A 14,979-nucleotide genomic window follows, 5' to 3' on the forward strand; every position below is an offset into this window, starting at 1 on the left:
ATTACTCCCGCCTGCCCCCTTTTCCTCAGTAGTCCATCCCTGTCCTCTGACAAGCCCAGACTGGGGAGATGCTCAGATTGGTGTGAAATCGATATTTAATGGGACTGCGCGTGTACGTGTGTGTAGAATTGATGTTGTGTGTCTCAAAGGATTTTAGAGGCTAAGCGTATGTCAGGGGAGATATTTATTGTGCGTGCGCGCGCGTACGTCGTTAAGCTCAGATTGGTGTGAAATTGTGGTTTAATGGACAGGAAATGGTGTGTGTTATTTTTGGAGCAGACCTCTCTCATCGCCTCAGAAGCTAATGAGGCACAGCCTCTCCAGGAGACCAAATGCACACACACCAACAGCTATCAGTTACACACGCCACAATACCACACACCGATTTAGCATTTACAAACACAGACAAACCGGCCCCCCCCCCCCCCATTCTCGCACATATAAACACTGTTTCCAAAACAGCCTTTTTAGCCACAGTGTCAGCATGTGAACACATTCAATTTATTATACACAAATGCGCATTCTGCTGCACAAAAAAATTTCATGTACCTGTAAATGGTAGTGCTTTAAAATAAGGCTCTATGTGAACATTGGTCTATCCGTTAGCTATCATAAACTAAAGATAATGGAAACAACAATAATTAGTTAATAATACAATTTAAATAAGATCATTTTTAAATATACTATCGTTATTGTCAGTGCATGTGAATAAATAATGCATTAATGTATACAACTTTTAAAGAAGCAATGTGTAACATTGACATCAAGAGTTTAAAATGGGTACTGCAGTCCAAATTCAAAATATTGGAGAGTTGTCTCCCCCGCCCCCTTCTTCCAGACTTGAAACTCACGCAGGTTGCCAGGTTGAGGACACGCAACAGGAACGAGTAAACTGACAATGGCAAGTGACAAGCCTTACACTTCAAGTTGATCAGCTAATGTATAAGTTGGTATAAATTATAAAACAGCTCATATGGATTTTCATAACTCTTGTCACTGTTAGCTAGATATATTGCTGGCTTCCATGGCTGCAGCGCGCACACAAACTTGTTTCAAATCTGGGTGACACAGGGTGTCCAATTACTAATGGGAAATGGGAAAACATAAACAAAAATTCTGGCCCAGAATGGACATAAACAAAAATTCTGGCCCAGAATGGACATTTCAAAGTATATACTATACTGGCTGTAGCATTGTTTTCGGAGAAGCCAGTATTTCAACAAACATGTTTCCTAAATCTCTGATAGCATATTATGAACATTTTATGATCTAGTACAGTAAATATATTACATATTGCACCTTTAATGTTATAAATAGTATTAATATATGTGGAAATTACCATTAACTAAGATCAAAGGAATATAAAAGTACAAATCTGTATTGAACCCAGACAGTTAGTTCATGTTGACTACTGCATTAACAATGTTTATGCATACAACCTTATTGTAAAGTGCACTTACCATGTAAATTAAATAAATCAAGCTATTCGCATGGCATTATTCCACAATCCTGTGTTATCATGCAAGGTTGAATGTGTGTGTGACTGCACAGGTGAGGAGGACAACAAAGCTTATAGAGTACAGGTAACTGCTATTTGTTCATACAAGTCATGACAGAGCGAGAGAGAGAGAGAGAGAGATTTTCAGATGGACCGTAAAACCTGGCATTGGACTAGACCGAATCAAGGTGACCCAGTGCCACAGGGTGCATGCACTCAAGACACATTCACACACACTCACACACGTTGGTGCAGCTATCCTTATGAGGACTTTCCACAGACATAATGATTTTTATACTGTCCTCTCAAAAAACTTTCTGCATTTTTACATTTTCAATAAAACATAATTTAGAATGTTTAAGTTATTTGAATTATTGGGACACTAGAAATGTCTTTATAAACCACATTTATAGCATAATACCCTTGTAATTACCAGTTTGTATCCTAAAAAGTCCTTGTAAACAACTTAAACCTGCCCACACACACATACATGTCTTGAGTTTGACAAAAACACAAATTCTTGCAACATATGCCAACCAACCACTCAATAAGACTATTTTAAATTTAATTTAATTTAAAATTCAATACACAAATTATATAAGGTTTGAACCAATCCCGAAGTCTGTTTATGCTCTCTCAGTTAAAGTGCTATATGCCCTGTGCTCTTCTTTCTCTTTAATTGACTTCGCTCTCATGGCGCTCCAGAGCAGGAGGCAGTGTGGTGCCACAAGGACCCTCAAAATGATACCTGTTGGTAAAAAGCACACTAGTTACTAAATAAACCAGATGCAGGTATGGATGTTAAAGTACTAGTACTTTGGTACCAAATTGATACTCAATAGTTCCTCTTCCAGGTTTGGAAGACAGAGTTTTACTAAAGCAGGGTAAATTTTTTGAGAGCTATACGAGAGACAAAATGTTTACGGCAATTGGAAGAGAGAAAAGATGTCAAATTTATTTAAACTTAATCACTCCAAAAAATATTTTTGCCTATTTTAGGATTTAATAACAAATTTAATTTAATAGTCTTGAAGAAAATGTAATTAATAAAACATACATTTTATTTGGTTAAAGATTAGGCAATTCATTTAGACGGACATTTGTTATTAAATTGAAATGGATACATCTTAAAAATTGGCTAACATATTATTTTTGAGTGAACTTGTGTCATCAGTCCCCAAATGCTTAATACGTTTTATTAAAAGAAATGAAGTTTCACAGTGGTAAACTCGACAGTCCCAACTTTTTTAGAGCGTGTTGCAATCAACTGATTTGAAATTACTGTACATAAAAAAAAAAAACAATGAAATTCACAGGGTAAAACATCATATAATGTGTAGTTGTAGTGCTTTCAATATAGCAAAGAGTGAATATAATTTACAAATCACTCAGAATTTTTCATCCTGTCCCAACTTTTTCAGAATTGGGGTTGTATTAATCTGTATCTACCCCACAATTATCATATAATCATCATATTATCATATATGTAAGACATACATGTCTTTAATGTTTGTGTGAACTATCCCTTTAATTCAATTTGTTAATAGTTTTCATGTTTTCTTCGTTTCAGCATTATTAAAATAGTTTGCAAGAATATTATCTTGTCTGAGAACGCTTCACATTGACTCCGTCGTGATTTACTTATAACGTACAAAGTGGATGTAAAGCTCGTGAAGTTCATTTTTTACACTGCCCGATTCCAAATACTTGTGGTTGTATAAATTACCATAGAAAGCTAATGCCATGTAACAACAGGGTTATAGGTGACTTGTCATATTACATTGGATTTGGTTCAATTTTATTGCCATTGACTCTGTCTTGTGCTCTGCACAATGTAGTACCATCATCATATATCATCATTCAGTGCAGCCTCAGAGATAATTTGACTTATGCAAGACGTTTTCTTCTGTGGTTGTCTACTTTTTAGCCTCCACATGTACAGTAGGTATCCAACCAGGATGACCCTTAATATCACTGGGATTAAGGTGGTGGTAAAACTTTAAATTCTCAAACGTGAGACTCTTTCACAAAAAGCAAACTTTTGAGGTACAAAGGGACACTTTTGGAAGAAAGTGAGTTATTATGAATAGCATTGTTATTATTATTTGTATTGTATTTTTACATTTTGATGTCTATAGGCTAACAATGCAAAATTAATGGCAGCATTAAAGTTCTTATCTCATTAATTGGTCTGCAGAAAATAAAATGCTAGAATGTCACTTTTTCAATAATTGAAAACTGTTGCTTCATAAATATTAGTTATTTAATTATATTTCTGAAAATAAAAATACATTGTGAACATTTAATTTTAGTTTTTAAGACCTACTGATAAAAACAACAACAACAACACCTTTAATTAATGGCATTAACCACATGTACTGTATGTGGGGCAAAATTATCTATAATAATAATAATAATAATAATAATAATAATACAGCATTATATGGTATTACTTATTTATTTCTGCTAAAGGGCTCAACAAAAAAGATTTTTCTTCTGGCCAGGTGGAGCCAGTTGTTCAGATTTGTATTTGCCCTGCTGACCTTTTCACTGGTCCCAAAACCAAAAATATGATTTTATTTTTAGCAAGAAGATTGAATTTGTTTTGTGAAGTTCACGGTTCACTGTTTAATGAAATGTGACATTACAGACGTCACAGTCCATGCACATGTGGAGGCTTGTGTGAGAGTCTGTCTGTGCATATTTCTGTTAAAAGGCTGACTGAGATGCGCCTCTACGATTTATGTAAAGCCAACAAAAGTGTGTATTTGTATGTCTTACTGAAACCGATTAGTTGCAGGTGTGCTCTCCATGTTAAATTCAGCTACAGGCACTCCTCCAGCTGCCACCTGAGGAGCGAACATGGCCGCTGGGTAAACTATGGAGGAGGTGCCCACCTAGAGACAACAAAACAATGACAAATTCTTTACGTAAAGCTGTCAACACATGCGCATCTATGTGAGGAATTGACAAGACTGTGTGTGGAGTCATAACTATTTCAAGCAGACAGTTGCATGTTGATTTATATTCACTCACTACTAAGCAGAGATCACACTTTTCCAGCTCCTGCTCCACACTGGTGAGAATATCTGAATCCAGATGTCTCTCCAAACCATACCACATGAGGCCTCAGCAAGCCATTACATCTTTTCCTCTCACACCTACTAACACAACCAACACCTCTGAACATGACATATTACACTCATGAGTAGTTGCTGTCCCCTGTTGGAGAAAAAGTGTTACTATTCTCAATTACCCATCTCTTTACACAGACTTAAAGGGAAAGTTCACACAAAAATTTTAATTCTCTCATCATTTACTCACCCAAATGCCAGCTAAGATGTGTGATTTGTGAAGCTTCAGAAAGCACATAAATACAGCATAAAAGCAATTCATACAACTCTATTTTTTTTTTTAAACTATAAATCTACTTTTAGATATCCTTCGTATGCGCATTCATGAGAGCTCTTCCTCTTCTGTTTTGAGGTGATTTGCAATCTCATATTACCACTTATTGGGCAGGGAGGTGAAAGACAAAAGGGAGCGAAAAGGATAAACAAATCATATTTGCACAACAGCCCAGTAGGTGGCGATTTGCACAAATAATGCAAATCACCAAAACAGAAGAAGGACTCTCATGAATATGCATAGCAGGGCTGTTTGAAAGTACATTAATAGTAAAAAAAATTAAATAATAATTGATTAATAAATATTAAATATTGCACTGTTTCTCACCCACACCTGTCATATCACTTCTGAAGACATGAATTAAACCGCTGGAGTCGTATGGATTACTTTAATGCTGCCTTTATGTGCTATTTGAGCATCAAAGTTTTGGAATCTGTGACTTGCATTGTGAGGACCTACAGAGCTGAGATATTCTTCTAAAAATCTTTGTCTGTGTTGGGCACAAGAAATAAAGTCAAATACATCTGGGATGGCATGAGGGTAAATGATGAGAGAATTTTCATTTTTGGGTGAAGGATTGCTTTATAGATGTATTGCTAGTCAAATCAGTGCTGCAATGAGTTTTAAAGTGGCCATATCATAAGTTTTGCATACGCAACGGAACTTTTCTCTAAATTAAGGGCTTATGGTGTTTTTACACAGTACAACAAACAATAGGTCTGCATTCCACCGGGAACACATCAAGTTTGTTGTGGCTCGGGACACAATTTGTGATTTGTCAGTGGGAGTGGGCAGACTTTAGTCATTAGTTAATCATTATTTTTATAATGCACAGTTACGCACAGTTCGGTCCATGTAATGCTTTACAGTTTTTTTACATTTTTCAGAGCATACCAATCCAAATGCAAAAATAGGAAAACAGTTTGAAACTTATTTTATCCAGTTACTTCAAGAGTGGATATTTGTTATTTTCTCTCCTTTTCTTCAATTTTACTCTTTCTAAATTGTGACTTTAGACTTAGACGGGGGTGTGGGTTAGGGAACGGACTGCATGTATATTGAGGAGTAGTTTAAAAGGCTTGCCCAGTGATCGACAACTACGGGTACTTGGGCCACCTTTGCCACACGGAGCGGTTGGCACAAGGGCATTAGCAAGAGTGTGGAAAAACCATTCGGGCAACCAACTGAGCGCCAACTTGACGACAAGCACGTCTGTACTGTTTAAGTGCTTTGCCCAAGCACAAAGATTTCAGCTTTGCATTGTTCCCTCCGTGCAGCGGATGATAGGGGTTTGATCTCTCGCTGGCTGGCAGAAGCTGGCACTGACGGATCACACGTGTCAGTCTTCCTTCCAATTGTATCACTTTTTTCTCTAAATATTTACAGTAAAAAATGGTGATCTAAATAACATTTTCTTATCCATTAAGGCCTTTATACTGAGTTTACTTTAATTTTCCAGGTCCATTTATCCTTGTACGTCATTAATTTCTAACGGGAAGGAAACTTTTGCTCATTGGTGGCTCGTTGAACAGCTCCGAATGTTGCCCTCTTCATTTACTCTCACTCCAAGGAATTACAATATTCTGTTCTTATAAGTTTATAAGTCATCTATGGATGAATGCTTTTTTAAGGAATTTACTTGCAATTTCAGTGGTCGAATTACAGAATTGGTAGAAAACTGCCACGTATTTGTTACATGTAAATACTGTCACATTCTTTGTTTGTATAATAAATAAAAAAAAAAGAAAACTGCCACGTACGGGTTGGTCAGTCCACCCACCCACTATTGCGTTAAAGAGCCCCGAATTTTGTGCTATCATTCCCAAAAAAAAATAGGCAACATAAATATATTGGTTAGGATCTATTAGCGCCTATATACGAAATTTACTTGCCATTAATTTTTGGAATTCTGACTTCTTCACTTTAGCCAGCCACCATGCTGCAGTTTTCTTCCAGTTAATATAACACAAGGAGTAAACTGCAAGAATATGCTTTGTATAAAGGCCTTAATATGTAAAAAATATAATAATAATAATAATAAATAATATTAATTAGGTTGCGACCCCTTCTAGCCTTTAAAACTCCTCAACGCCCATGCAGTAATAAGCAGTCCATTCCCTAACCCACACCCCACACTAATGGTACAGCCCACAGCACAAATGGCAAGACACAAAAAATAGAAAAATAGAAAATTGGTGATGAGTCAATTGTTCCAAAAATCATTCTAAAGCAACAATTTAGAAAAAGTCAAATAGAGAAAAATGACGATTATCCATTCTTGAAGTAACCGGAAAAAATGAAAAATGAAAGTTTCAAAACGTTTTTCTATTTTTGGATTTGGATTGGTATGATATGAAAAATGAATTGCAAAGTGTTACACAGATCCAGTTCTTTGTTTCCTGTAGTGTTGGGAAGTCACATTTATGGTAATACATTTTTTTTGTAACTGTTGATTCAGTGATTATTCAAGCATTCGGTGAAAAGTATTTTCTTTCAGTAAGGGCATTCAGTATTTGTGGTGGTCAGTGCTGAAATCTTCTCCAGAATGCAATATATCGTTTACCAATCATTGTTTAAATAGTTGCATTCTTTTGCAATACTGTTTCCAACTGTTATATGTTTAAAACAAGCAGCCTAAATAAAGATGTGGCAGCGGGGGCGTGGTCAAGCGCTCGTACGGGAGAGAAAAGCGGTAAGGGCGCTCTCACCTGAGCTAAATTATGTCTAACACCTGTCTCTAATTACAGTAGAGCGAGGAGAGCGGATAAAAAGCCAGCAGCCACAGAGCAGAGGGAGACGGACGTACAGCAACTCAGCGTTCCTGTGCTTACGTGTGTGTGTGTGTGTGTATGGTTGCACATTATAAAGAACCATTAAAAGACTTACCTTGTGCCAGATCCCCAGTTTCCCTGTCCTCCTTGAGAAGGTCGTTACAAAAGAGTAACTGGACTTTTTCTTTTTTTGTCTTATGTTCATTTACAGCATTGTTGAGAAGAATAAACTAGTGAAAAATAAGTAAAATTCTGCGGGATCAGGCGAGTGCTAAATGTAACTCGTTCGAGATGGAAAAATTAGTGCTGTGCAGACTTCTACAGAGGACTCAAAAGAGTAATGACATTTTTATCTTTCATTATGTAACCGTTTAAATACATGAGTATTTCCAATACTTTAAACAATGAATTACATTCATCAAATCAGCATTCTCTGTTGACCTGCACCTAACAAGCACAATACACACACCTAGGCAGTAGCTCTACTGGTATTCTGGCGTCCTTGGCTGTGGGATCAGGCTCTCTGAGAATTGAATAAAAGAAACAGAGAAACAGTTAAATAATCTGACTGCATTCTCTTGTGGTTTAAATATTTTATATGGTGATGTGATAATGGTGTGTTTGAGTGTGCTTTCACCCTTTTCCCTCCAGAGCAGGACAGATTGGGCTCTTGTGGTTGGCCTTGACTTCTCCACAGCTCATGCAACGAGTTTTAAATAGACTTCCTATTAAGACAGTAACAAGTGAGATAAACTAAAAGGGATGCTTTCAATCAACTGTAAATTCACTATAATGGTGTCATTATCCAATATTGGTTTAAGGAGTCATCATCTCACCGTGGATCTCATAGATGTGTTTGGAACCAGCACGGTGATGCAGCTCATCAATATTCTGAGTGATGATTACAACAGAGCGCCCCTGCTGGCTAAGACGAGACTCACACTCTGCTATAGCCAGGTGTGCAGGATTGGGCATCTTACTAAGCATTACCTTCATATTGAAATCAATTCAAATGTTATTCGAATTCAATCAATTAGTCATATTTACATGTGATCCTAAAATATCAGACCACATAGTTATTGATAAACATCTGTAATTATTATGATTTGAATTAATTATGAAGTTCCAGTATGTCAAATCTGTAAATATCTACATACAGTCAATAAAATAACCAAATATGCAAGCATGCATTTCATAACAGAGCTACTAATCAAGAGTTGCAACACCCCCTTATGGCTGCTATGGCAAAAACAGGCCCAGAAATAAACATTTACATTCCTGGATCTTAGAAAGATTCCTCACAGTATTTCTGGGTCAGTTACCATTGTACAAAACATGTGTATGGAAGTCTCCTATGGAAATTAAATGAATTGTCGGGGTTCAATACAAGTTAAGCTCAATTGACAAGATTTTTGGCATTGAACATTGATCACGTTGGCCAGGAATCGAACCACCAATCCTGCGATTAGTGGACAACCCGCTCTACCACCTGAGCCACAGCCACCCCAGTAGAAAGTTAGTTGTAAGATATCAGCTCACTTTTCATTCACAAACTTAAATATTATTATAATTTGTAAATCAAAATTATGATAATAATAATAATAATAATAAATTATAATAGCAATATATAGTAATATATCAGTCGTGCATCTTTAACTTTTAAACCCTCACGCTTTTATTTTGACATTCTGAACGCAAGTTCACAGTAGTTTAATTTGCTTCTTATTCAAATTCTGAAAAACAAAAAAAAACGAAAAGCACCTCCAATGCCGTTCTAAATGCATATTATAAGTGAACTGAACTGTTGAGCATCTACATGTGAGATGTTGTTCATGATATATTGCGCACCGCATGAAGGCTAAAAATAGCTGCGAGTGTGTGCGTGTGTAAACAGAGCAGCGCCATTCGATAATGCGCTGGAGCTGTACTTGCATTTTATATATTTTCTTAAACAGCCTTTTGTGATTCACAGAGCTATCGCAACTTCTTCAAATGGCTTTGAATAAAATGCACGAGTCATATGAACTACTGTAATTGTGTTTTTATGGCACTGTTTGCGCTTAACAGTAACGAACATGGCTAACAAACAGCATCGGATTTGGATCGGCTCGTTGGACCGATACCCGATCCGTTAACATGATTTTAATGTGATAAAATCACTTAACCTTTTCTGTGTAAAGTTATAGCCAATTTTGTAACTTCGTTGCTATGACAATGTAATATCAACAACCCCTAAAATGACTGTACAACAACTAGCTCCAATAATACATGAGTTTTAACAGAACAATTCATGTTAGTGCTTTAATGAAATTTGAAGCTTCACATTTCTGCCATTAAACCCTCCAAAAATTGGCCCCATTCACTTCCATCGTAATTAACCTTGATTTTTGCCTTTTAAAGAAAAGGAGGGATGATTCGAAATAATAAAAATATATATATAATGGTTTTCAACATTATGCCACAAATGCTGTTGAATATTACTTGAACTTAAAGGCGCTTTAAGCTGAAATGAGTGTTGTAATCTCACCTGTCTCTGTGACAGCCCTGAACTCCGTAAATGCAAACAAAAATGTGTCTGTGGACAATGACACCTTTGACCAGTCAATCATTTTGCACGTTCTCATAGTATTGTAGTTGCAGCAAATTATTGAGGCTTAATGACATTTTTAAGTCATGTGGTTCATAACAGTTGTCAGTTCTTGAGGAAGCAGAATGGCTTAAATCACTTACAGCACCTTTAATAATACAGCTGTTATTAATTTACTCAATTCTTATAAATGTATGAATATTACAGTGCAGTAGTTACTAAAAGCAACAAATGTCATTATGATTTTGTAATCCAGTAAGTCTAAGGTAAAGTGTGTGATACCTCCCGTCTGTAATGGTAGAACTCCCACACTAAAGAGGGATCTCGAGAGAAAGCTTCAGGGGTGGCCAGATCCTGTTAAAGACACAGAAGTAAAAAAACAAAATGGGAAAATACATGAACTTACATCTTTCCCTTAAAAAAAAATTACCATAGTTTTTGCCACAATATTATAGTTACTTCAGTTACAGTTTCTACAGTAATTCAACTTGTTAGTACACTCTACAAAGATTCAGGAGTGACAACTGCATTTAAATGCAGGAGTAAATTCCCTAAATTTTCATTCCGTGTGTGCGGAATACAGGAGTCACTCCCGCAATAGAGTGCAACAGTCTGGTTTTGGAAGTAAAAATCCTTTTTATTGCAAATATTTTGCAATAAACATAAAATACACTCACCGGCCACTTTATTAGGTACAACTGAACACCAACATATTCATGCGATTATCTAATCTGCCAATCGTGTGGCAGCAGTGCTATGTATAAAATCATGCAGATATGGTGTCAGGAGCTTCAGTTAATATTCACATCAACCATCAGATTGGGGAAAGAATTTTATCTCATTGATTTGGAGCATGGCATGATTGTTGGTGCCATATGGGCTTGTTTGAGTATTTCTGGAACTGCTGATCTCCTGGGATTTTCACACATAACAGTCTCTAGAGATGACTCAGAATGGTGCCAAAAACAAAAAACATCCAGAGAGCAGCAGTTATAGAAGCAAAATTGGTTTGTTAATGACAGAGGTCAGAGGAGAATGGCCAGTTTGGTCCAAGATGACAGGAAGTTGACAGTAACTCAAATAACCACACGTTATAACAGTTCTATGAAGAAAAGCATTTTGTCAAACATTGAGTCAGATGGGCTACAGCATCAAAAGACCCCTCTGGGTACCACTACTGTCGGCTTAGAACAGGAAACTGAGGCTGCAGTGGGCACAGGCTCACCAGAACTAGACAGAAGATGATTGGAAAAACATTGCCTGGTCTGACAAATCTGGATTGGATGAGGTACACAAATGGTAGGCTCACTGCAGCCTTAGTTTTTTATATTCTTGGCTGACAGAAGTGGAACCCAGTGGGGTCTTCTGATGTTGTAGCCCATCCGGCTCAAGGCTCGACGTGTTGTGCTTTCTGAGATGCTTTTCTGCTCATTACAATTGTACAGAGTGGTTATCTGAGTTATCGTAGCCTTTCTGTCAACTCAAACCAGTCTGGCCATTCTCTATTGACTTCTCTCATCAACAAGACGTTTCCGTCTGCAGAACTCCCCGTCATTGGATGTTTTTTTGTTTTTGGCACCATTCCGAGTACATTCTAGAGAAATCAGCAGTTACAGAAATACTCAAACCAGCCTGTCTGGCATCACCAATCATGGCTTGGTCAAAATCACTGATATAAAAACATTTTCCCCATTCTGATGTGAACATTCAACTAAAGGTCCTGGCCCATATCTGCATGATTTTATGCATTACACTGCTGCCACATGATTGGCTGATTAGATAATCACATGAATAAGTAGATGTACAGCTGTACCTAATAATGTGGCCAGTGAGTGTATATTGTGACTATACATATAATCAACAACCTAAAATTAATAATTTTATATACATATTATCATAATTGTTTTATTCCATTCCATTAAATTACATTATTACGTTATTGAATTACATCATTTGCAATGCTTCAAGGGATTGTAGTTTGTGCACTCATGCTAAGTACACAGTCTTGTACCTTTGTATTTTTGTCAGATTTTCAAATACTTTATTGCCTCGAAACAAAATTTGTATTGTTGTGATTCACCCCAGAGCTGATTGGTTTGGCACACAACTCTTTTATGGAGGATTTTATGAGAAGCCTTTGCAAAGAAAATATATGGCCAGCCGGTCACTGTTGAGCTCTATTGCAATGATTGAGAAGTGATAACCACAGCAATGCTGAAGCGTCTTGTGCCTGTGAACAAGAATGCCACCAGTGTAACCTGCTTTGTGTTCACAATATTTGCGCAAAGATATTATCCACCAGATATGTTTTATTATTTGGTTATGTTTAGTTAGCTGTCGTCAACAGAATCGTAGTTGTTTAAGCTCATCTAAGTGGCTGTAATGTCTGTGTTGAGACTGCAGGGCTGATGAGAGAAACTACAATAGAGAGACACTGGAATATATAAATGAATGAAGACAAATACCACTGTATGTACACATCTCTCCATCGCTACAGATCCCGTCATTAACAACTACTTGTTGAAATTGGTTCCGTACGTGGAATTTCTGAAAATGCGGTTGTCACTACCTGAATTTTGTAAGTTTATTTGGTTGTAGAACGCTGTTGTCACTCCCTTATTTTACCGAACTGTGTGTGTTCAGAACAGGATTAAGCACTAAAGAATTTAGCTGCAGTGTTTACTATGTGTTTTTTTTTTTTACCTGTGCCTGCCATTTCCTCCAGTAGCCTCCCTGTCCTCTAAAGGTTGGTACACCACTCTCTGCACTCACTCCAGCACCCGTAATGATAGCAATGTGCTTCGCTTTAGCAAACACCTTCCGAAACTCTGCTAGATCTGCAAAACACACACATGTTCAAACTATGAGTTCATGCAGGAAATAAAAATTATATTTACTTTAACTCAGATATTAAACAACATTACATCATCCCCCAAAATATATCAAATTATTTTAAATGTGAACTCAATAATTTTCCTAGGTAAAAAACAACAAACACATAAATTACACAAAACATAGTTCTGATTATTCGTGATTCTTTACTTCTTTCTTTTGGCAGACGCTTATTACAGTGCACATATTACAGGGACAATCCCCCCCGGAGCAACCTGGAATTAAGTGCCTTGCTCAAGGACACAATGGTGGTGGCTGTGGTATTCGAACCAGCAGCCTTCTGCTTTAGCCCACTACACCACCACCACTCCTGTATGATTCTGTACCAACACGAACAGAATAACCTAATTGTGGCTTTGTGCAAATTGCATTTCTACAATAGCATCAGTAACTGAAAACCATTGCTTTTGTGTGATTTCTTTTTTATGTTGGTAGGTGACGTATACATGACAAGGCATATGCATCTCAGCCAATGTAACAAACAAAAAATGACAGTGTGCACCTTTAAATAGTGAAGACAGTCTTTAAAGTATGTGTGTCTTACTTGAGCTAGGTCTTGCCATCTTAGGAGTTGTCCAGGTCAGTCTGACTGCCGCACACAGGTGAGAGTTCAACCCCCTATAGATCAACTGCTGTACAATCATTGAGAGTTAAGGGTCACACTGCACAGCTATAATATCAAAAAGTACAAAAACTCTATAAACAGCTTGAAACGTAACTGTACATACCAGCAAACACACAGAATCAGGCAATGTGATTTTAGCTCTTCCTTGTTCCGCCAGTACTTGTTCTTTTACTAGAAAAGGGGGGTGTGACCTCACCTAAATGTTATTTCAGTTACGCTGGAGTGTTGCATCATGTTACTTTACACTATACTACAGTATGTTATTCTTTTGTTTTCTTTACATATTTTAAGGAATGTGTGATAATATTTCATGGAATGTTCTGTTCACTTGTTCACTGTTTTGAATGTTATTTAAAGAGAAACTGAACCGGTTATACACCAGCATTAAAGGAATATTCTGTGTTCAATACAAGTTCACTGTTACAAATGTAACAGTGAGGCACTTACAATGGAACTGAATGGGGAAAATCTTTGGAGGGTTTAAAAGGCAGAAATTTGAAGCTTTTCCATTGAGCTTAACTTGTATTAAACGCATAATATTCCTTTAATAAACAATAACGTAAGTGATTGTTACAAATTTTGCGAGCGCTCCCTTTCATGCAGTTACACATTTCCGTGCAATATAGGTCACTGCAATATGTGGACACTTCAGAGGTCAAACATGGATAAGCAAAGAAAGCAGCATTAAATGCCGCTCCGAAAAATGAAACACATGGCTATGAACACGCATCTCTATTGTGGTAGAACAAAATGCATTTTCTCAAGGGTTACCTGATAGTTTTGCTGTCTCATACACGCACATATAGACTTAGCCCAGCACAGCAGGAAAATAATTCTGTATTTGTTTCATCAACTCAGTTGTTGCTGTCATGAGCTAATGAAAGACCACGTACAACACGCACGACTGAAGACGATCTACGGAGCGGTAAATGTTATTGTTGGATTGCACAACCAGCTGTTTTCTTCAAGGGGGCGCATGACGGCTCAGGCACCGAATCTTCCATTGAGGCTCATTCAACCTGAAGACGTTTATTGGAGATATTTGTGCGCTACAAAATATACTTTTTTGAATACATTATTTTCAGGGATTGGTATTTGGCAAAGAAGTAAAATAGCATACTTTAGAAAACGCTATATGTATTTTAGAAAATATATTTTTCAGATTAGTCCATCATGAGCATCGCGGAGAAAATTAACA

General features: G+C 37.0%; 1 protein-coding gene across 1 annotated transcript; it reads right to left on the reverse strand.

Moving 5' to 3' along the window:
- Window positions 1-479: 479 nt before the first annotated feature.
- On the reverse strand, window positions 480-14,680 carry LOC127622296 (NAD-dependent protein deacylase sirtuin-5, mitochondrial-like). The gene is given in 11 exon segments (XM_052096360.1): window positions 480-2,246; window positions 4,280-4,395; window positions 4,535-4,600; window positions 4,602-4,659; window positions 8,147-8,200; window positions 8,315-8,402; window positions 8,514-8,667; window positions 10,547-10,618; window positions 12,968-13,101; window positions 13,701-13,788; window positions 14,553-14,680. Coding segments are annotated over 11 exon segments (924 nt in total). The 5' UTR covers window positions 14,574-14,680; the 3' UTR covers window positions 480-2,173.
- Between the last annotated feature and the right edge of the window lie 299 nt (window positions 14,681-14,979).

This window comes from Xyrauchen texanus, chromosome 28 (genome assembly GCF_025860055.1).
Source record: "Xyrauchen texanus isolate HMW12.3.18 chromosome 28, RBS_HiC_50CHRs, whole genome shotgun sequence".
Classification (NCBI taxonomy): Eukaryota; Metazoa; Chordata; class Actinopteri; order Cypriniformes; family Catostomidae; genus Xyrauchen; species Xyrauchen texanus.